General features: G+C 38.7%; 3 protein-coding genes and 1 pseudogene across 4 annotated transcripts in view; 2 read left to right on the top strand and 2 right to left on the bottom strand.

Moving 5' to 3' along the window:
- The window catches only part of LOC110048402 (glutathione hydrolase 1 proenzyme-like), a 33175-nt gene that overhangs the window by 4044 nt on the left and 5412 nt on the right, over window positions 1–23719 (bottom strand). Inside the window, exons 2-8 of one of the 2 annotated variants that reach the window (XM_089279382.1) lie at window positions 11775–12154; window positions 11143–11344; window positions 10307–10611; window positions 9611–9750; window positions 8138–8325; window positions 7516–7756; window positions 5794–6955 (exon numbers count right to left, since the gene is read on the bottom strand). In XM_089279382.1, the coding sequence (XP_089135508.1) occupies window positions 6665–6955; window positions 7516–7756; window positions 8138–8325; window positions 9611–9750; window positions 10307–10611; window positions 11143–11344; window positions 11775–12154 (1747 nt within the window). In that variant the 3' untranslated portion in view covers window positions 5794–6664. Of the gene's footprint in view, window positions 1–5793; window positions 6956–7515; window positions 7757–8137; window positions 8326–9610; window positions 9751–10306; window positions 10612–11142; window positions 11345–11774; window positions 12155–23719 lie in introns of those variants that run through there. The other variant, XM_089279383.1, reaches the window with a different exon arrangement.
- LOC149097085 (E3 ubiquitin-protein ligase TRIM71-like) lies at window positions 289–3499 on the top strand. The gene has a single exon (XM_089279376.1). The coding sequence runs from the start codon at window positions 289–291 to the stop codon at window positions 2539–2541; it is 2253 nt and encodes a 750-aa protein (XP_089135502.1). The 3' UTR covers window positions 2542–3499.
- On the top strand, window positions 21943–23557 carry LOC149097084 (uncharacterized; annotated as a pseudogene).
- Window positions 23433–23719, bottom strand: part of LOC149097083 (uncharacterized) — a 2974-nt gene continuing 2687 nt past the window's right edge. The window contains exon 1 of the mRNA XM_089279385.1: window positions 23433–23719. This exon is cut by the window's right edge and continues 2687 nt beyond it. The gene's annotated coding sequence lies outside the window, so the exon portion shown is untranslated.

Below are 23719 nucleotides of genomic sequence, written 5' to 3'. Positions count from 1 at the left end.
CAGTCACGCTTGTTATTTGTTTAGTTTGAGATTTACTCGCATGATTGTCTCTTGACGAAGAGAGAAACTCTTGCATAAGAATTTCGCAATCCGTCACACGTTTGCGATCAAGAGTCTTAGAAATCTCGGCGATCAATAGAGACAATTCCTAGAAGTCATGCAGCATGTCTAATCTCTCGTGACTGGTCAATATTAACAGTCTGATAAATACGGTATTTTTCTATCACAAGGTTCCGTTGTAGGTTGTTGTTTTCATCTCGAGACCCATTTTGTCTTTCTGCTTTTAACATGGATATAAAAACCTTGCTAGATAATCTTCATGAAGAAGTATCCTGTTCTGTGTGCATGACCACATTTACAGACCCAAAACAGCTGCCATGTTTACACAGTTTTTGTCTTCACTGCTTAGAAGGAATTCTACGAACGAGTGGCCGCCATGATATCATAACTTGCCCAGAATGTAGAAGAGAGAGTAGAGTCCCTGGAAGTGGAAACCTGAAGGACCTCCCGACCAACTTTCGCATCAACAGTTTGCTAGATGTGTTGGCAATCAAAGAGTGTAATTCCACCAGAGTGAAATGCGGAAATTGCGACAAAAGAAGTGTACAAAGTTTTTACTGCTTCCAGTGTTGTGCATTCTGGTGTGACGACTGTATCACTGGGCACAACATAATCCGAGCTAATAAAGAACACCGTGTGTTGGCGCTTAAAGACTTCCAAGATCGAGACATCGAGGACGTGTTAAAACGACCATCATTTTGCCAGCAGAAACACCACGAAAAAGAAGAGTTGAAGTTCTTTTGCAAGGACTGTGAAGTTGCCATTTGCAATTCCTGTGTTGCCATACTTCATGAGGGTCATGCCAAAGTACATTTAGAAGAAGCTGCCAATGAACGCAAGCTACAGGTGAAGTGGGCGATTGAATTGCAAAAACAAAAAGCGCAACAGAAAAGAAACAAAATCACTGAACTTGACAAGAACTGCACTCATATTGAAGAACAAGCCGCTGCCGTCAAACGAGACGTACACAGATTTGCTAAAGATTTAAAGGCAGTTATCGAAGCAAAGGAGAAGGAAATATCGAACAAAGTGGACAAACAAGTAAAGGAATCTCAAGAACGTCTGCGAACTGAACAGCGCGATGTGGACAAAGAAGTAAAGCTTATGGAGACAGGGATTAAAAAAATGGAAACACTTTTACAGCGAGGAACAAGCGTTGAGATTATGCAGTTAGACAAGTCATTAATCACAATGGTTGAGGAAGAAGTCGGCGATGGAGTAAACGAAGTGGACTGTGACCTTGAAGGTTTTCGTCGATTCATCTTCGTAGAAAACGATTCATTAATGGCGAAAAGCGTCACTGAAGGAATCGGTTCTTTTAAAACATTTATCAACAAAACTAGCGCGCATCAGTCAAGTGTCCAGAGAAAAGGAACAAGTGAAGCTATTGTTGGACTTGAAGCACAGTTTGTTTTGATAACAAGAAATGCTGAAGGAGAACAATGTTATGACGAGCGTGACTGCGTAACTGTGGAAATCAGAAATCAGCAAGGACAGGACTGTGCAACGAAAACGCGAGTCCGAGATAACAAAGATGGCAGCCACAACATCAGTTGCTTTGTTAGAGAAACTGGAAAATGTGACATCTCAGTGAAGGTGAATGAAGATCACGTTTATTGCAGTCCTTTTGCCGTGGAAGTCAAACCTAGACAGTTTAGATCTGTTGTATCATTTGGACAACGAGGGTCAGCTGCTGGAATGCTAGATGGGCCTTGGGGAGTGGCAGTGAATGAACGTAGTGAAATTGCAGTGACTGATAATGGTAACCACAGAATTCAGGTATTTAGTAGTGATGGAACTTACTTAAGATCGTTTGGTAGATATGGTCAAAAACATGGAGAATTTAACTATCCTGCTGGGATAGCTTTTGATAAGAATGGCCACATTGTAGTAGTAGACAGTAACAACCACCGAGTCCAAGTTTTTAGTGAGCAGGCTAAGTTCCTGAACCAGTTTGGTGGTAAGGGAAATCTTGATCACCAGCTTAAGGATCCTTATGGTTTATCTGTAGACAGTGACGGAAATTATATTGTTGCTGATTCAAGTAACAAACTAATCAAGATATTTTCTCCTAGCGGTCGGTTTTTACGTAAAATTGGCGGAGAGGGTTCTTTCACCTTTCCCCATCACTGCGTGCAATATGGCAACCATCTTATAGTATCAGACAGGAAAGAACACTGTATCAAAGTATTTGATAGGGATGGGAAGTTTGTTTACCAATTTGGAAAGAAGGGTGAGGGGGACGGGGAGTTCAATGATCCGCGTTTCTTGTCTGTTAACAAGGCAGGACATCTGATGATCTGTGACACAGAAAATCACAGAGTTCAGGTGTTTGAACTGAGCGGCAAGTTTCTAAAAAAGTTTGGAAAAAAAGAGAGCGGGATAGGAGAGTTTTTTCGCCCAGTCTCTACAGCAGTTCTTAGTGATGGTAGGATAGTAGTGACTAAGTGGGGAATCGATTGCATTCAGATTTTTGAATAGATATATCCACTCACTTGTGATGTAATATGAATCGGTTCTTTCATTGCTATCAGTGAAGTTTAGAACATGATTTTGCACTACTTGTTGCTGGTAGTCTGTAGCAGGATACATATAGGAAATCTCACAAAATAGAAAATGCTGAAAAGTTATCTTTATAGTTACCACATTTAAATTCCGTTTAGACTGGAAGATAGGTTTTGTTTCAATGGGAAAAGACTGAAAACTTACGTACATTGCTTAAAATTTAAGTTTTAAGAGTTTTAAATCATTATGTTTCCTCATAAGTGGTAGATTGTGTGATATTAGTGGTCAATATCTATCATTGCCATAGGTAGTTTACATTACTTGTCTCAGAAATGACTCAACTGTATAACTGATAGGTTGAGTTATGTTTAGTGGAAATATCTTTAACAAAGATCATTTTAATTCTGAATTTGTTGTAACTAAGCAGTAGTGTATGTTGTGTTACATCACAACGCGTGTGTGACTATTAACACGGAATCCGATAGGAAATCGAGCAATTTCAGTTTTTATTTGACAAAAATCCTGTACCAGAGTAATGTTAAATATAATAAAATCCTGTTTTACATTTTCTAAAAGCTAAAGCTATAAATAATGGCCTCAAATAACTCCAAAAACAATTTCTCGAGGGAACTCGAGAAATAGATTTCAAATTCACACAGGTTGAATTTCATCATCAGTTTCATTTCACCAGTACTTTCAAGTGTTTCATATGAACTTCAAAATTTGTTTTTTACGTTTGGTGTCGTTAGAAATGATTTCTTTTGAGAAGACATTTAACACAGTCGCACAGAACTTTGGTACAAAGTTTTTGTCCACTTATTACTCGAACTTCTGGTGGCTTCCTTCTTAACATGCTAAAGGCAGATACACGCTTGTCTTGTAAGACTGAAAATTTTAGGTGGAGAAATGTCAATAAATCGTTTCAATATTTTCACATATTTGTCGTGATACTTGATGCTTGTTCACAGGGGAAGTTTACAAACCGAAGACAGCAGCCAAAATTCACTTGGAATTTTGCTGTCTCTGATCGCTCAAAATGAAGAAAAAACTTTTTGATAAATCAAATGAAACGTTCTCAGCGGGGGGCTGGAGAAGGGGAGAAGAAGACGAGAGGGGTACGGTAAATGGGAGAGAAAATACGGGAAGCGGGAATTCTAAGAGGGGAGAAAGCGAGGGAGAAACGAAAAATGTTAAGATTTGTCATTTATTTATATATATATATTCTCTTTGGCACCCCATGGTTTAAATAAAAGAAAGGAATTTCATTCGAAAAATAGAATTTGTTATAATTAATTTCCTCTCCTACATTGTACGTTATTGATTGATCGTTCAAAGGCGCTTTTCTTGGATTTTGTCAGCCTTTTAGGTGTTGATTGGACTCAAAGGCCCTGTTAAGGGATCTTATTATGATTAATATTATTTAAGGGCCCCTCCAGGGATTTTGTTGCTAATTTGCCCTTTCAGGCTCCAAAGGCCTCGTTTTGGGATTTTGCTACAGTTGATGTTTTCAGTTATATGTAGGGGAGGGTTTTACTTTTTCCAATGCCTGCCACGTTGCCTCTTCGGTTATTTTATTTGTTTTAGCCAGTTTGGTTTTTTAGTTTTTAGTTTTTATCTCTGATACTCTGCCGATTATTTTCATAGTAGTTTGTTTTCGATTCATTCACTTTGTTGATTTTCTTTTTTGTCCTTTGTTAATTAGCACCACTTTCTGCTCTTTTATTAGTTGTCACTTGTAATTACGTAATCACTAGCACCTTAATCTTATTTAAAGCTCGTTTTTATTCAAAAGTTGTAATAACTGAAGAAGGTCTCTGACCGAAACGTTTTTTATTAAATTTTTAAATCTTTTTTACGTCAGAAGTTGTCCGTCCTCACAATTTTTTAGCTTTCTACGTTCATTTATGCTGCGAGGTTTGGACTGGGAATCTTTACTGATCCTGCTGACGTTGTGACACCTTTGTTGGCCTGAGAGTTCTGGTAACAATTTGTAATATATTCTATATATACGGAATTAAAGTTAGCTTTAGTGATGCTTATATGTGGGACTATGTAATGTAGTCATTGCTTTAAGTGAGGATCTACCCGAACCTGGGGCTCTCACTGGGTTCTTAACACCGAGTGTAGCAGGCGAAACTACAAGTACTTTGGACGAGAAATTTGTCCGTCATACATGTAGCAGGCTCCTCAATTTACAGCAAGACCAGGCGAACAAAGATTTCTAAAATTTCAGTTTCTCAGTTATGAGAGTTGCCACAAGTCTGGAAATCGTCTGGAAAAAACTTCTTCAAGGTCAGACAAGAATCAGGGAGTTTTATTTTGGCTCAGGGAAAGTTGACAATGTGAAAAAAAGTCAGGGAAACACAATCTCGTTCCCAGGGCCTTTTCCTTAAAGATCTTCGAACCCAAGGGAAAAGCTCTGGGAACCAGGTTGAGGGAAACAATATGGATTGTGAAAGCTGATAAGTGTGAAAACCATGGCTATAGAATGATCTACTTTTGTAATAACAGTTTCAAGTAAACTCCTAAAATTTATCAATATTCCGCCTCATTACCCAAACAGGTGTTGAAAAGAAAAAAGCTTGTTCAATCTTGATATCCTGCTTTGTTTCGAGGGGAAAAGACTGAAAACTTACATATTTGTTTAAAATTTAAATTTCAAGTGCTCTAAACCATTATGTTTCCTTATTATTGGTAGATTGTGTGATATTAGTTGCTAATATCCATCATTACTATAAGTAGTTTAAATTACTTATTTCAGAAATGACTCAACTGTATTACTGATAGATCGAGGTAAGTTTGATGGAAATATCTTTCATAAAGATCATATTAATTCTGAATTTGTTGTTACTAAGCAGTACTGTATGTTGTGAGACATTAAAAAGCGTGTGGCTATTTACTCGCTAAAGGCAGATACAAGCTGTTTTGTAAGACTGAAAATGTTAGGTAGAGAAATGTCAATAAATTGTTTCAATGTTTTCCCATATTTGGTCGTAATACTAAATGGTTGTTCACAGGGGAAGTTTACAAGCCGAAGGCAGCAGCTAAAATTCACTTGGAGTTTTGCTGTCCCAGATCGCTCTTAAAATGAAGAAAAAACTTCTTGATAAATCAAATGAAACTTTCTCCGGGGTGGAGGAGGATACGGGAGGGGTATGGTAAACGGGAGACAAAATAAGGGGAACGGGAGTTCTAAGAGGGGAGGAAGCGAGGGAGAAACGAAAAATGTTAAGTTTTGTCATTTATTCATACGTTAGAATGTTTCAAAGACAAGAACCCAAAATGCTATTTCATGAATTGTATTAATCATCTGAGAGACTTCAGGACAAACAAGCAAACGAAATATCGTGCTTGGGTTGAAAAACAGACTTGCTTTCGCCTAGGAACCTCACAGCTAAATGGCTAGGATATTTTTTGGAGTCTCCTAATTTACAGGGAACGGCAACAGGACGGAAAAGGCGGGGGTTGGGAGCCGAGACTTTTGCTTATCTCAGTGTTTTCTTTTTCTTTTTTCATGTATGGATGTGTTATGCATATTTTTTCTTGCCAACATAATGATTGCAGTTTTGCTGGAAACCAACACTAGGAAACATTACTGAAAAGTTTTTGTTTATTCTATCTACAACATGTGCATCCTCATTTCTAAGTAAAGACATATATTTTATCAATGCTAAGAAGCGTCGAAAAAAGGAAACCATAATCCCGTTTTCAGGCCTCTAGGGGACAAAACGCACCCCAAAGGAACTGGAAACGAGCTTAAATGAACATATTACATCAAATGCAGTCGATATGAAAAACAAAGATAGGTGCAGAAATGCAAAGCATGAATGTTTTTCATTAATCACGGAATCATGCGTCAATATCGTTCATTAACTGCTAAGATTTTTCCCATATTGAAACATTTTGTCATGGTTGGGAAGAGTAACAAACTGGCCCTAATTTTGAAAAAACAAGATACTTAATTTCAGTACACGTTTCGCGTATCAAAAGCTGTAACTCTAATTTTGATAGCTAATATAATGTTTTGGTCACTCTTCAAAACTAGTGTGAATGTAATCATACTAGGAGAGTTTTCGGGATCGGCATCAGGACAATTGTTCTATTGTCCCGCGGGCGCGCCATGTTTCCTCGGGTCTGACTTGGCTAATATTCCCTTTTCAGGGTCTCGGAATACTGCCTGCACCGCGGCAAAGAATTCCACGCCAGTTACGTTGTGTCCGCGTTTTTCCAAACCTTCCAATATTTCGCGTGACATGCGATATTTGCCAGAAGTGTCAAAAGGTATCTTTTCATAAGAAACATCCTGATCGGGCACCAGTTGAGTATGCAGTCGAGGCTTGTCCACCGCGTCAAATAAAGATTGTTCAAACCACAGCATGTTCATTAACACCTGCGCATGCGAACAAAACTGTTATCCGCTGAAGACAGACAGAGAACTTAAGTCCAAGCTGAGAGACTTAGGTATACGAACATGACTTGGCCCCAGTCTCATAACGACGATTTCACGGTTGATGTGAAAACACCAGTCGCATTTGTGTTTTAGAGCATTTGTTCTTGTATCTTCAGAGTTATGGCTTTGAAATCAAGGGAGGATAAAATAAGATAGTTATTTTTCCATCAAAGTCTGATTCTAAAGGTAATCCCCGGCAAGTTATTTTTAGAGATGGTATTTAGTACTCCCGCGTATAATGCTTCGACGAACGTTGCGCAAATGTTTTCTTAGACGATGGAATTAAGTGTAAAGTCGTTTTTTTAAGTCGCTCGGGCTGTCCCCGTGAGAAAAGTCGTGTCAAATGATTAGCTATCCCTGGACCTTTCTGTGATTTGAAAAACCAGAATTGATCTAAAAATAACCTGAGAGTGATAAACTTGGAAATAAGTCCTGTATGGCGGATGAACTCTCGTACCCTTCATTTTCTCTTGTTCGAAATATGATGCCATTAAACATACCAGTGACACGGCGGTGGTGATCCTTTTCCCGCCAGAGGCGCCGATAACAAGCTGAACTCTGCCGTCGTCGCTTGTCAAAATGGCGGTAGATATGGACGAGAAAGGTCGCTTGTTTGGCTCGGGAAAGTTAAAAGGAGATGGAGAAATACCGTCCACTATGTTGTGACCGGGAATGTCAAAATCATCCATCTGGTCGTTGTAGATGATTCCTGTGACGTTAGATCGATATTTGGATCCAAATCTGTCAAAAACAACGGTGAAAACGGAACGACAGTGGTAACTGATATTCAATCGAAATGTCAATTAATAGGCTGTGTACCTTTTGTCGAGAATCATGATCGAGCCTGCGAATGTCATTAGAGAGGTTGCTTGTCAACTCCATGTACGTGATGACGTCATGCTGATATCACAACGTTTGGAGAACTCACGTTAAGTTGAAGGCTAACAAATAAAGATTTGATTGTCTTTGAATGCTCCTACAAGCATTCGGCAAAACGACACTACAATGCAGCTCTGGCTAAGCGTAATTGGATGGTTCTAACTGAAGGTCGAAAGGGAAATTTACTCAACCATCAAAGGCAAAAAGAGTTAATTAATAACTCGTAAGAAGTTCTAAACCTACCTCCTGTTGATTGTGGTTGTCACGGAAACCGCGTCACCATTTGGCGCCAAAACAGCCACGTGGGTTGTGCCGTAATCAGCGTCTGAGAATGATTGCGCGTAATATTTCACATCCTTGTACGTCATGCTATCCCGTATTTTGTGACGTAACCGGTCGCCTGTTTCCTGACTTAACATCTTTCTAGCAACCTGCGGTGAAACGTTGTGTAAACTTATAGAAAGTATTCTTGGAAAGCTTCACTCTCTGATGGACTGAAAAACATGTTTTTGTAACTCGTTCGTATAATTCACTGGAAGACTATTCAGTCTTGCAATTTGATTGATTAAGCAGCCATCTACTATGAAAAATTAGATTATGAGATCAAGGTGGCTTAGTAGTTCCTCTGTTTATTAACGCTAATGTTTTGCTTTTAAACTTTTTATACTATAAAACTTTATCTGAATCGATGCTCGACTTTAGCTGACTGCTTCTGTCCCAGTTAACGTCCAGTGTCCATTCTTACAACACAAGCTTTTCTACCTCCGATAATTTTTACATAAAACCCTCAAACCTTGAAACACAAAAAAACGCCTATTCTAGAATTGGTGCTTAACTATGGAGTGAGATACCAAGCTAGCTCTCTGAGAGAACTACCAAAAGAAATCGTTCAAACTTAGAATTGAAAACAAACTGCTAAGTGTTCTCGAAGACGAAGATTCCTTCATTGAGGTACACTATATTACTTCTAAATTAAAATATCAGCAGTAGTAAAAAAAATTATCTAATAAATCTGATAACCCTTCACTTCTTTTCTCATTCTTTTCCCACCTTTTTCTTTTATTCACATTTTTCCTAACTTTCTTTTTTTCTGTTTATTAATAAAAAACATTTGTAACCATATCGTGATAGACTGACAGGCTAGACTAGCACTAGCTATCTGCAGGCCAGTCATCATCATGAGTTATCATGTCCTAGAAATCGAGAGCGATTATTTCTTTTTTTGCGTGGTGCATGTATCGCGTAGACTTTCATTGAAACTTGTCGTTGTTTGCGCGGGCTTATCAGGTTTTTCAACAATTTCGTACGCATAGAAATCGAGGTTGTGCTTAAACAATCCGAGGGTTTGCTCTCAGTTTCTGAAATTAACGATTAATCAACGATTTGAGCCTGAAGATCTCTCTCTGCGCCGATTAAGTATAGTGTCTTTGATTGGCTGTTTTCTTCCCACGTATGACCACACACTATGAACATGTGAGATGCGAGGTAAATACGGATTTTATTCTGATCAAAACGTCGAATATGTCTTGAGTGGAGTGGGGGAATTGAGCATTTAGTGACACATGCTACTCTCAGTCATGCAGGCTAAGCTATTCTTGATTCCTCTTTCTTTAATTAATAATTTTAAATTGTGCAGGTCCACATCAGGACTTAACGTCTTGCCTGTTCCTCAACCTACTTTATTAAATAGACTATGTATATATGTATGTAACTCACCTTTTCTATTTCTGAATGTAAGTCTGGATCTCCAAGCCGACTGCGCCAAGCATAACTGAACTTAAAAGCTTCAATGATGCGGTGATACGTCAGCACTGCGGAATTCACGTCATTGCTGAATGGTGACGTCAGATTGTATCCTGAAATGTCAAATGTTTGTCATCGAAGAATTTTAACGTTTTGGAAAGAATCCTTACTTTAGTTACATAAGGATTTTCTTTTATTTTAGAGCACCCACGAATTTGTTTCTATGCTTTGCAGTTTAAGGAAACACTAGGTTGTCACAGGAGTGTTGCTCTATTTGGTTCCAAGCTAGGTGACTTTTTACTATAACTGCAAAAATTCTCGCGCGCTCATTGGCTAATTTTCATTGTCAATAAGCGGACAGACACATGAATTTATAATTTATTCGATGCATCAACGAGCGAGAGGGGACAATTTGACAATTGTTATTGTTAAAAAGCACCGCGGATCCACAGCTACTTTGACAATGTTATGACGAAATCAATAACAGGACAGACGCATGAAAACCTGACGTCGATTTCAGTTATTGAAATTAAGCAAAAATCAAGATATTTTATTTCAAGTCATATATATATTTTTGAAATGATTGATGTTAATGACCTCTTCCCAGCCTATTCCAAATCAGGTGACGGAGAGTAAAGTTAGAAAAACATTTTGGAAAGCAGCACCCACCTTTTAAAATGTTCAAGATTAGCGCTAATACAGCACCGCTTGTGGGGGGTGGGGTGAGGTACATATTCATGCCCGAGAGTTCACCCTTATATGGCTCTCTGTTGATCAACTTGTATTTTCTCAGATCGTCCAACTTTACGATGCCATTAACTATTCTTATGTCTTCCGCGATATCATTGGCCAGCTGTCCACTATAAAACGATTCGGGATCGTTTTGCACTTGTTCCAAGGTTTTTGCGTACTTTTCGTTCTTGATTTTGTCTCCTTTTTTACGAAGCTTTTTGTTTTTATCCAGAAGCAGTTCGCTGAAATCATATTGAAAACAACAACACAGTATCGTGGCATTACCAGGCTAGAGAGAACGAAGTAAGAATCAGAACCTTTACACATGTGACTTCCCTCATGAAATTTACTATGAGTATGTTAAGATTTGTCGCGTGCGTTATTTTTGGAATGCATTAGGCCATGGCCATCTTGTAACCAAGAGAAGATGAAGGCAAAAGAGTTACTCCCCTCTATAGGCTTTATTTCTCAAGTAATCCTTGTCAATTTATTCTGAGATCACTAGCTCCCGGTTTTGGAAATCCTAGGATCAATCCATCCAGTGACGTGTATTTTGTTCACGTGCCGGGACAGCCCTAGCCAGCAGCTTTACATGAATTTCTTCAGAAAACGCAGCACGCGTGTGGTAACATTATCCGTGTGTGAACTAGATAACAAAGCTAAAAATAACTTGAGAGGGATTACCTTAGGAGTAAGAGCTACACTTGGGATTAACCCTGTTACGCTTTATCTTCTACTGCTTGTAATTGAGTTGCAAGGTGATATGAACTGACCTCAATCCTGGATCATTTCTGATGTCCTGTTCTAATCCTTTTGTCGTTTTCAGAGCATCGTCCACAGCTGCTGTTATTTTAAATCCATTTCTGGCCAATTCGATGGCAGGTTGAACAAGTTGTTTCCACGGCAACCAGCCATATTGTTTCCAGGCTTCGTATTGACCGCGTACCTCGCCAGGCACGGCAATGGACAGACCACCTAAGAAGAAGTTAAGGTAGTCTTTGTAGTATTTGCTTAAATCAGTCGACGTTTTAAAAATTTAAACGGTCATCTTTAGTCCAAACAACCCAAAAATATTTCATCAAACGTGTGAGAGATACTAGTCAGTTAAGAGTCCGAGTCAGTGTTACAAGCTGAAGAACATTAATACAATAATGTGCAGTTCCGATTGCGGGCACAAACGAAGAGCTTGTAAATTTGCTACAGAATCCCAACATGGCGAAAGGCGGAACATTGATTAGTCACAACAGTATGGAGAGCTCTCGTGTGACCGCTGCAAAATCAGTTAAATCCAGTACCCAGAGCTATTCTACCATTTGGTCATTCTCCAGGCTTTTTCTGGACCTCGTTATACTATTTTCTTCATATTTTTAGAAGTCTTCGCTGAATACAAAGCAGAGAAGAATACCTTTTTGGGCTTTCTGCTCGTTGCCCTTAAACATGTCCCGGTATGCTAGTGCTGGAGCGGTTTCTCTGAAGTCGATGACACTGGCTTCGTGGAGGCTTCTGTTGTACAGCAACATTACTCCACCTCCTCCTATCCCCGACGAATGCATGCTTATAACCCCCAAGCAGAACATGGCGGCGATGGCAGCATCCACGGCCGAGCCGTTGGCGTTGAGAATGTCTTTGCCGATTTGGGAGCACTGCGGTGTATCCGTTGCAACAGCCTGTCTTTCGTAGGGTCCACCAGTTGACTGATCGGATTTTTGTTCCACAGTAACATACACCACAGCACCTATAGCCACCAGAAGCAAAAACCCGATCGCACCACAACCTGCCTTCTTCCTACAAGAGAAACATTAGGCTGGTTTTACTAACTGCCTGTTGTGCGTGCTTGAGAGGCGACCGAGAATCCAGATCCACTCAATTCTCTGATATCCGCAAGTTCGGGTATCTATATATAAATTAATATTTTGGAGTTATTTTTCTCTAAAGAAATTTAAAAAAAAATTAGTATAGGTAATCATACGGTTTCGAGTTCAATTTGGAATTAATTTGCACGAGTGAGTTTTTCAAAAAGCTGAAATTGCACGAGCCTCTTCGGCGAGTGCAATTTCAGCTTTTTGAAAAACTCACATGTGCTAATTAATTCCAAATTGAACGAGAAAAACCGTATGATTACTTATTAATAATATAAACATGAAAAAAATTCGCGTGGAGGAAATGGCGGGAGATCTTTCTTGAAGCCATTTTTTCTCATTCGAGAAAACTTTTTCAAAATTTCTACACTAAATTGTCGGCATCATTTTACGTGATATCATTGGCTTAGAAAATTTCCTATTTTCTTTCAGCCAATCATAATCTAGAATTACAATGTGTAATTTGTACTGGTGTTACACTTTTTGCACTGATGTTACACTTTTTGCACTGGTGTTACACTTGAACTGCACTGCTCTCAGCCAATCAGAATCCAGTAATTTTTTCAAGTATATTATTAGGCAAAAAACTTTATCAGTATATTTTTATTATATACCGAGTGAAAATTTCGCAGAAATTGAAATATCATTAACGGCGAAAAGTCTCCCTCGGCATATATATCTAAATCACAAATGTAGCAGTTCTTGAAATGTCATTATCTGGGAAAAATCTCCCTCTGTAAATATATTTGAACAACAAATTCCGCAGTTATTGAATGTCATTAACTGCGAAAAGGCCAGGTCACTGAGCAGAGAACTGTACAGACGGATTTGGCTGACGCGTCTACATCCTTGGCGGCGCTCAATTCAGATCATGCGATGATTCATTTGGGAAATTACAGTTGTTCTGTTTATACATACTCCCACACGTGATCTGAAGTGGGTGGCAAATGGATGTAAACACGTTAGCCGAATCACTCGTGTATTACAGAAACTGACTGAACTGATATGTTACTTGTCTTAACTCAATATGTCCAGACAAACCGTGCAACAATTCTTACTGATGTAATGTACAGCGCTATACCTCTTTTACTGGCTTTTGTTTCTCTAATTAAGCATGCATCTGTTCACATTCTGTGGACTAAAAATTCACGGAAGGAAAGTTTCCAGTCATCCAAAGTCTTTCTAGCAAAGAGTTACTATGTTCGATGTTACTGATTAGGGTTAACCGCTTATGCTGTTAATCGTATCTATAACAAAATTCTCGAAATTCCGAAATTTGTTATAGATGCGATTAATTAATAATTAGACTTCGTGTCGTACAATTCAGGGAGTAATCGTGCTCGTATTTTCAAATTGGCCTCGCACTTCGCGCTCGTCCGATTTTGCAATTACTCGCGCGATTACTCCCTGAATTGTAAGACACGAGGCTACCTGTCGCTGTATGAGTTTATACACCTTGAACCAAAAACAAATTACGTTTTAAAATACATAACGCTACCCACGATATATTCTTTACACTTACAAGGCGATTGGTGTCCATTATTGAGTTTTAAAAGGTCGAATGCAAACATGCGAAATAACTTGCTATTGTTCAGACGATCTGTTCCTTAAAAGCAGAGAAATAATCAAATACTTTTTTTTTCCTTTTTGCTCATGGATGTTACGTAACATCCATGAGCTTAGGAGGCAGTCGGATGGCGCTCACTCACTCAGTCAGTCGATTCTAACTAATTTATTCATTAAACCTGGATTAAACAGTTTTCTCCTACCTCCCCTTCTAAGTGTTGTTTTTGTCCACGAGTGTTCATTCGTCTTCAGGAAGGTTCTTTGACCAGGGGAGACTAGAAAGGTGTACATTTTTGCCCGATAAATCGAGAGCCTGGGTACGAGTTTGTCGGGTCCGCAAATGATCGCAGGACCGCAAATGATCCCGATCAAAAAAAAAAAAGGAATGGCACGGATTTATATCGGAGGAAGGTGACAACATGTACAAAAATTATGAACTAAAAAACATGTTTTATCATTTTACAAAAAATATTCGACAGCTGCTGTGTTGTTCTTCGAAGGATACAGATCGTTTTCACTGTCACGCAATAAAAGAAAATAATAAATCGAAAACCAAACAATGGAACAAGCTAAATTAAGAAATTGTGATGTACGCTATAGAAGATAACTAAATAAGACACTTCTCCAAGTTTTAGGCCTGTGCGTTTCCCCAAACTTCAGATATTCGTCGTAAATGTTTCCCAGAAATTTACAGAGCCCAGTAAGAAAACGCCATGTTGGTGTACATCCGTGGTACACCAATATGGCGGCCGGAATATAGTGTAAACTTCTGGAACTTACTTTGGCTTTCTAGGCGACTGATTATCAGTACTAAACAAAAAAGCATTTATATAATCACTTTTCCTAATGCTCTAACTTCTAAAAAGGCTCAAAATCATGAGATAAGTATATATTTTTCACCAAACTCGATCGTAGCCTTGTGTCACGCAACCTCCATGACCCTGAAATTCAAAATGCTCTGGAGTCCGAAGCACGCTAATTGTAAACAGATATAAATATACCGCCTCTTATGCCTGATGAGGATATAAACACGTCACGTGAAGACGATCTATTGAATTAGAAGTCTTGCAAAAACACGTACTTGTAAACATCCTCGAAATCCCGGTGGCGATAGTATCAAACATCTATCAAACAGCTAACTGTCAAAACGAAGCGCAAGCCTAATGGCCTTGCTTGGTCATGAAGCTGAACTTCATAACTATAGCTTGGAATTTTGGCTTCTTAGAATACTCAAGTAGTCATTTCCAAGGAGTTAAAGTCAGAATACGACCAAGGAAAAATTACAAAATAAATTTGTTCAAATTTCCAGTGCTACACACTAGGTGTTTTACAGAGTGATGAAGCGTTGTAGGCTTGTGGGTCTTCTCAGGTGACAGCGTCTTCTGTAATAGTTGCTTCGTGGTTAGATTTTAGTTTAAAACTTTAGACGAGTGGCGTTAATGGCTGATAAAACGTGATTTAACTATAACACCGAAACATCAATGTTTAACAAAGGAAGATATGTAGCGTATGTTGCACCGATCATAATTTTACTGAGAATTGCAAAGAAATGCAAGCCAAGTCGTGTTTTGATGATTGGGTGGTGATATTCATAACATCGTAGTTAGCAACAAAATTTAGTCGAAAGTATGAAAAAAGAGCAAGTTGTAAGCCAGTATAATTATAAGATGGCTTTAATAAAAACATCGGTAGTGACGTACGCCAATTCCCTATCCACACCATCCCACTATCCATGCCATTCCTTATTTTTTGATCGGGATCATTTGCGATCCAATATGGGGATCATTTGCGGTCCGGGATCATTTGCGGTCCTGGGATCATTTGTGGACCCGTACAGAACACCTCGAAGATTGAAGTCGGCCATTTTGGTTTCATGTCATTTTCTTTCGTAAATATGTTGTTTTTTGCCTATCGGCTTTTGCTCACACCTAGATGAAAGCTGGTAGAGGTATTTATGACTGTGGTCATGTATCGTTCACAACAGCACGGTCGGCGAGGTCAAAGAATTGATGCAAGACACCCGGGAAGACAAAGCAGAAAGTAAGATCGTGATTAGCTTTTTTTCTTGGCAAGAGAATTTGACGGTTTCCACTCGCTCTCTCTCGTTGTGTAGTCTAAGGTAAGCTTAAATTCTTGTACGGTTTTGGTTTCATTGTTTCTCTATTGTTTTATTTTGTACGCACACATTGAAATTCTGCCTGTGTTAGTATCGCAAGCTCGAAATTTGTAAGCTTGTTTTTAAATACTTAGGGGAAAAAAATGTCGAATTGCCTTATCTTTTAGTTTTGTTGTCGTTCACACTACATTTCTTTTGTATTCCATGCAGTTCGACCAGAGTGAAAATTTCTTCACGGATAATATGCAAGGCAACCTACATGTACGATTGAGTAAATATACACTGCAATCTTTTAGTGATGGATGAACAAATTAAGTCCAAGAGACTGTGTAGATCTATTTGTTTGCGAGAAAGACATGCTGTCCAATTGTGTCAAAAAGCCGGACGCATGGTGGCTGGTGATGTAGATTTTTTTTTTGCTCCTAGAAATGAGAGATTTAAACAAATTGACATCAAAACTTGAATTATGGAGAAGAGAATGCTTGATACTTGTCAACATAAGTATGTTCTGTAATCGTGGCAAAAATCTATTAGCAGAAACGTATCTGCAATCTTTCTTAGTATTACTGCATTGCTAGTGAGACTAGCACAAACAATTACCAAGATATATAGGAATAAAATACCGTGATTGTTGTTCCCAAGAAGTATGAGTTATTGACCAAGTGTGAGGTCAAAATAGCTGGATATTGGCCAAGTTCTTTTTTCGCGTGTTTATGGACCGAGACGGAGTCGAGGTCCATAAACTCGCAGAAAAAGAACGAGGCCAATATCCAGCCATCTTGACCAAACAAGCTTGGTCAATAAATGATTTATTATATGGCTTTCGGGGAAATTTTTCTTGCGGGACACGGCGGGTAGTCCCAAGCGGGCGAGATAGCTCCATCTTGCCCGCTCGGGTAGCCAATCACAGCGCAGGATTTGATTCATCTTGCCCGCTCACGGAGCTAGCCATATAATAAAGAAAATTATTGTTATTTTACTTGCATGCGCCACAATATGTAGTATCCTTATTATTGTATTGCACCAAGCTGGGGGACTTCTTGCTACAGTTGACTAAAGGTGCACTTTTTTCAGGCTGGAGGTATTATAAGACTTAACAGGACGGGGATTTCAAACATTAATTGATTATTTATCCCAGAAATAAGATCTAGTGGGCCACATTAGGTTTTTGAAAGGGGTTTCAGGCAAGAAGCTACATGTATATGAAAGGAAAGCCTTTCCTGCTAAAAAACCGTAGAATGGATAGGTCTTTGACCTTGGGCCAGAGCCTCCTTGTATAAAACTTTGTTACTTCCCTTCCACCTCTCCATGGACATAGTTCTATAGAAAAAAACCCTTATAAATTGTAAACAAAAACAATCCCTTCACTTCAGGTTCATGATTGAAACAAAACTGTCTGAAATCATTCTTATAATATTGAAGGAAATACTTATTTATTTTTTTCTATAGATTTCCTATTTACCTGCAAGCTACAATCAAATTGTTTATGTTTGACTTAGCCTAAAGTAAACAAGATTTTGCCAAAATCCATGTCTCACTTAAGTGAAATTTGGCAAAATACTCTTGGCAGTCCTGGCATTCTCAATTTGGTTGTCTAAAATAAATTTTAAAATCATGTATTGTAATTTTTGCATAATAGTAATCATTGGTATACAGCTGTGCCATAATGTTGACTGAACAAGGACCATAACCAATTTACCTTGACCCAAAATGCACTGCTGACTCATATACATAATTATATGGTCAATTTTGGACTGACTGGTAAATATGGTGAACTCTCATTTAATGATTTCATTTTGAAACAGACTGTTGTTATTCTTTGACACTACATCATGTACAAGTTAATATGATAACAATGTTCCAATTCCAATCAAAATTAAGTATTATCCATTTTAAAATTTATAAGCTGTCTGTGTAAACAACCTGTTATTTGATTTTTGTATTTCTTTTCTATTTCGAGCAGTCTGGCGTCGAGTCCTGGCTGGGAACATTGTGTTGTGTTCTTGAATAAGACACTTAACTCTCACAGTGCCTCTTTCCACTCAGGTGTATAAATAAGTAGTGGCAAATTTAATTGTGGGAGTAACCCTGCAATCGATTAGCATCCCATCCGGGGGTAGTAGAAATACTCCTAGTCGCTTCATGCTACAGAAACCGGGATAAGTGCCGACCTGATGGGCCACTTGGCTCACATGCAGACTTTACTTCCACTTCGGAGGCAACAATTCATCCATGAGCTGGCTCAGGGAACCTTTGATTACATTTCGGCATCGCCCTTTCGTGCTATCCAGTTGTATTTTTTTTTTTTTTTTTTTTTGTAATTTACAGAGCTTTGCCTCTTCTACTGCATTTTTGTTCTCTCCAAGCGTATTTGCTTCAAGAAACAAGAACAACAATACATACATTGTTGCCGGCTTCAATCCGACAGCATAACACAGTTACGCAGTTCTAGATAAAGCTGTTACAAAGAATAATGTGTATTCGCTCATTCGAACACAAATCTATTCTCATTCAAGAATACCGAGAACGTTCAGAATATGTCATGCCTGCTGTAATATGACTCTCTGAGTGACTTTCTAAGGAACAGCTAAGGAACAGACGGGTATATATGTAAATTAAAATTTTTCAGTTAATTTTTCTACAGAAATTTAATAAAGTTTCGCAAAGAGTTTTATAAGTATATTTTACTATTTTATTATATACCGAGGGAAAATTGCGCAGTTATTAAAATGTCATAAACGGCGAAAAGTTTCCGTCTGTATAGAGTAGAGTAATTTTAACAAATTGACCACGGGTTTTTATGCGTCTGTCCTCTTATAGATGATAAATTGCGTCATAACATTGTCAAAGTGGCTGTGGAGGCACGAGCCGAGGGCGAGTGGTTTCGCAGTAAACTTTGACAGTGTTATGACAAAATTTATCATCACTAAGAGGACAGAGGCATAAAAAACTGACGTCAATTTGTTTTTAACAATAACAAGACTCCAAAATGGTCAAATGCCGGGAATAAATGAGGTGAAAAGACGCCGTAAACTTGCCGTAAACAAAGATATGTGAATTTTATTCAAAATGACGCCAACATTGTCAATAGCTTTTCTCGCTTTTTGATTGGCTACTTTAAAAGTCCATAGAATCGCATTGGTTAAAGAATTGACAATTTGACAGCTGTAAGTTAAATTTGAAAGCTTGCATAAATTAAAATGTTATCCGTCTGTACTCTTATTAATGATAAAAATGAGCCAATCAGCGCGCGAGAAATTAGACAGTTATTGTAAAAAAAAAATTGCATTTGTCCAAGTACCGCTTATGACGACCCGGGCCATAAGATAATAGGGACTTTAAGATACGCTACGGCGAGTGCAACTACAGCTACTTTGCCCGTGAGGGACTAGGCTGACAACGGTGTTTTACCTGCCAAACTCAAATGATTAAGATTTTATGTACGGCAACGGTATGTGCAGTCTCTACGTGTCTTTACAAAAATGGCTACCTTCAAGGAAACCAGAGATTATTCTACTTTCATACGAAATACACTTGATTAATGACAATGGTTTCCTTCTCCTGTATCCGTCTTACATCTTTCAGAACTCAGATTTGCCTTTTAGAACTTGATAGAACCGCCTGTAATTCCAACCACAAAACAAAATATAAACTCTGATATAAAAAAGCTCGATTTCAACACGGACAGGTTGTTCGTACAACGATTACGTGTTAAGCCCGAAAATACAAAACTTTCGATTAAAATAAAATACATTTTGAGTAGTAATAAACAATTATAGCTCAGATTAGAACATACGAAGCTTTCATATCTACGGCTGTTCGGCCCGATACTAATATGACTGAATTGATCACCTCGCGTTCTGTACAAATGACAAAGAAACAATGATCTTAGAACTGATTTTTATGATTAAGAACTTTATCTTCAAACTAGGCTGTTCAAACAGTGAAAAAAAGCGTTAAAATGAGAAGTAGGCTTATACTCACGTAGTGAAGAGTACGTGAGACCAGGCACTTTCCCGTAGTAGATGGCAAGGCTACGGCGGGAAAGCCGTTCTGGTACGCGCGTCATGACGTCACCGGAAGCGATCTTCACTATCCGCCACCGTACTATAGCCTAGCCGTACTATATCTTAAAGTCCCTAATAGCTCACCGGTGTAGAACAGAATAAGGCAAGACCAGTTAAGATTGGAGAAGTTAAGATGGCTGATCGCTGATGAAAAATTAAGAATTTAGGATAACTTAAACTCAAAACAAAATATCGGTGATGATATATATAGATACGTTTACGTTTAAGAGTGAGCAGGTGTGATCAAAATCAAATTTCTATATTAACTCACGAAAATAAATTATTAACCAAGCGATGAGATTACGGAACATCTGATCATCCAAAGGCGTAAATCTGATTATAAAATAATTGTGATTAACAAGCCTGCACGGTGATACTTAACAGCATGTGTACTTTGACAGATCGATGCATTCTAAAAATAATCAAACGAACAGTGCATAATCGTGGGAAAGAAGTTATAATCATCTTACTGATATAACAAGCCGATAACAAGTTACCTTACCTATCACAAATGCTCCTAGTCTTACGTTTAATTGTCACCGTGCATGTTTTAAATATACAACAGTTGGAAAACAGGGACTATTAACAGTCTCAAGAAAACCTGACAACATCGCAAATAAAAGCAGTGACGACCACAACGTGGAGCTGGTTGAACAATCATAGGAAGAACTCCTAAATTCAGAGCTTTTTGCCTGAGCAAAACCTCACAATATCATAAACAACACGCAAAACAGTCCACAGACTTGGGCCTGAACATCTACATTTGCAGTTCCAGAAAGCACAAACTGGAAGGACAAAAAGCTCGATGAAATTGATGGAAGAAACATAAGAGCGTCTATCTAAGACAGACTTATAGCTTTCCACAAGGAAATCTACAGCTTGTGACATGTTGCGTGACATGCCCTTACTTGTCAAACCCGTATTTAGAGATTCCCGGATGTGCGAAAAGAGTGATCTTCCCGCCATTAAAAGATGACTTGTTGTTTATCACAAGGTCTCTCCTTTCTTATGTCTGTTAAGTGCTCTCTGGCATATCGATACACAGCTATCTCTGGCTAAGCCGGACAAAGATAAATATGACACCCGTGATAAGAAGCAGCATAACTTGCAACAGTTAATCAAACAGCCGGGCCCGGCGTAATAATACAAAATGCAAGTAACCAACATGTTCACGGAATATTTCAAACTTTGTCCCTCCAGAGCTAATATTTAGAGAGTTTAAAACATATCTTGCAATAGAAATGAGCCAAAAAAAAAAACCAGCACGTGGCAAGAAACAGAGGTTTCAAACTCTACAAATTACACGCGGATAACAGCGGAAACCACGCAGACCTATGACCTCTAACGGCTCTTCTCTTGTGAAATGTCCTCCTAAAAACAGGATTATTGCTTAGCGAGATATTCAAAGATCCCCCTATCGTACCATACAAAAGGGGCAGATCCTCAAAGATATACTAGTTCGAGCAAAACTCTCAAAGCAGCTATTACACGTGGATAGGATTTGTGTAGGCCTGTCACCCCATTGTTATCACAGCTTTCGCGCGCTCGGCACCCAACGAAACCGTAAACAAAAACAATGTAACCAGAGTATCGAAAAGGATCGATGAACTTAGAGCCGAAATTATGTCATTGTCAACATTATTAGATGTCAACAATAAACAGAAGAGAGATTATACCTGTCTACTCTCTGACTCTCGAAATATAAAACGGGGACATGGGAAGAAAAAGCCATCCCAAATACCAAACAAAAAGCGAAAAGAACGCAGAAAAAAGGATCGAACCGATCGTTTACATGCACAAAAAGAGGCAAACAAAAAACACATAAAGAACCTCTCGAACATAGACCTCACAAACGACCAAACTAACTTGTTAGCTAAGGGTCTCAAATATAACCCCACACCAAAAGAAAATGAAACACAAATAAGGCGCTATCTTTTGAAGGACTTCGACCATTTCGCTAAAAGAATGCGTCTACAATACATTTTCCATGGACAAGACAACGAACCGCATCCTTTCCATGTTAAATCAAACTGGATTCCGCCGGTTCAACAATCAGTGGCTCTTGAAAGCTACTAAGAAGAGGTCAAAGTTCAACTTGCTGAAGTACAACTTACAAAACCTAAGCATAATCTGCCTAACACGGAACGAAAGGCGTTAAAAACGCTACAAGAAGATCCCAACATCAATCTTAAAAAGGCAGACAAGGGGACGCGAACGGTTGTCCTAAACACTGAAGATAAAATTCTCGAAGGACAAATCCAGTTAGACAACCTTGAACACTGCAAACCTCTTGAACGTCCTATGGTTGTAGAGACATCCCTAAGGGTAAAACAATTGGTTAAGGAACTCCACCAGCACAACTATATTAATGACATGACCAACCTATGGTTTTGTCAAACACCTAACCCGCCTCGCACACCAGTGTTCTACACGCTTACAAAAATTCACAAACCAGCTCCGGTTGGAAGAGCCATAATATCTGGATGTGATGGTCCGACAGAGAGACTGTCTGCATTTGTAGACAAACTCCTTCAACCCATAGTAAAAGAACAGGAGTCTATCTTAAAGACTCGACGGACTTCATCAATTTCATAGAAAAAACGAGAGTACCAGAGAACGCTATCCTTGTTTCAATGAAAGTGACAAGCCTATACACAAATATACCTCAAGAGGAGGGGATAGAAACAGTATGCAACGCATACTACGAATCTTTCAATGAAGGAGAATTCCTGATCCCGACACTATATCTTAAAAGAGCGCTTGAACTTATACTTCAAGAAAACTCATTCCAGTTTACTGGAAAAAACTACCTCCAAACACATAGAACAGCCATGGGTACTAAAATGGCAGTCGCTTTTGCTAACATCTTTATGGGAAAGGTAGAATCACAAATTTTAAATCAAAGCGCTCAGAAAACACTCGCCTGGAAAAGGTATATTGACGATATATTCTCTATCCGGAATATAAACAAAGACGAAGTCGCGCAGTTCATTGAACAAACAAATAGCCACCATTCCACTATCAAGTTCACGGCTGAAGTTTCCGACACGGAAACAAAGTTCCTCGACACAAAAGTTTATAAAGGCGAGAGATTTGCACAACAGTCTAGACTAGACATTAAAACTCATTTCAAAGCTACTGAAACATTTCAGTATACGCATTTCTCAAGTTGCCACCCACCAGGGGTCAAAAACGGCTTCATCAAGGGCGAAGCATTCAGACTTCTCCAAACCAACTCCTCTGAAACAGTATTTATAACTGCTATTTCACAATTTAAAACAAATCTCATCGAAAGAGGGTATCCTGAAACTCTCGTTTCAACAACTCTCGCAGAAATTACATTTGAGGAGAGAAAACCTGCCCTACAACAGAAACGTAAACATCTAAACAAGACACGCGAATCTTGCCTTTTGTCACACAATATCGCCCATCAGTGCCTAACTAAAAGCAAATACTTTTGCAGAATTGGCATTTAATTCAACAACAACCATTGCTTAGAAGAATATTCAAAGATCCCCCTATTGTCTCGTACAAAAGGGGCAGATCTCTAAAGGATATACTCGTTAGAGCAAAGCTTTAACTGGCTGTTACACGTGGATGGGAGTTGTGCAGGCCTGTCACCCCATTGTTATTAAGATTTTGGACAGAGAAATGTAATGCGTCTCAAACGGTTACCAACCATGGCAACCTAAGTATCCAAACTAAAGTAATGTCTTACCCAGTTGACTCGGAAAGGAAATTT

This window comes from Orbicella faveolata, unplaced genomic scaffold (genome assembly GCF_042242905.1).
Source record: "Orbicella faveolata isolate gen_17 unplaced genomic scaffold, um_ofav_v1 contig_47, whole genome shotgun sequence".
NCBI lineage: Eukaryota > Metazoa > Cnidaria > Anthozoa > Scleractinia > Merulinidae > Orbicella > Orbicella faveolata.
The sequence above is the reverse complement of the archived record's forward strand: the minus strand, read 5'-3'. Positions and strand labels throughout refer to the sequence as shown.

Excerpts from the sequence above, each read along its gene's own strand:
- LOC149097085 (XM_089279376.1), top strand. The coding sequence starts at position 289 with ATGGATATAAAAACCTTGCTAGATAATCTTCATGAAGAAGTATCCTGT.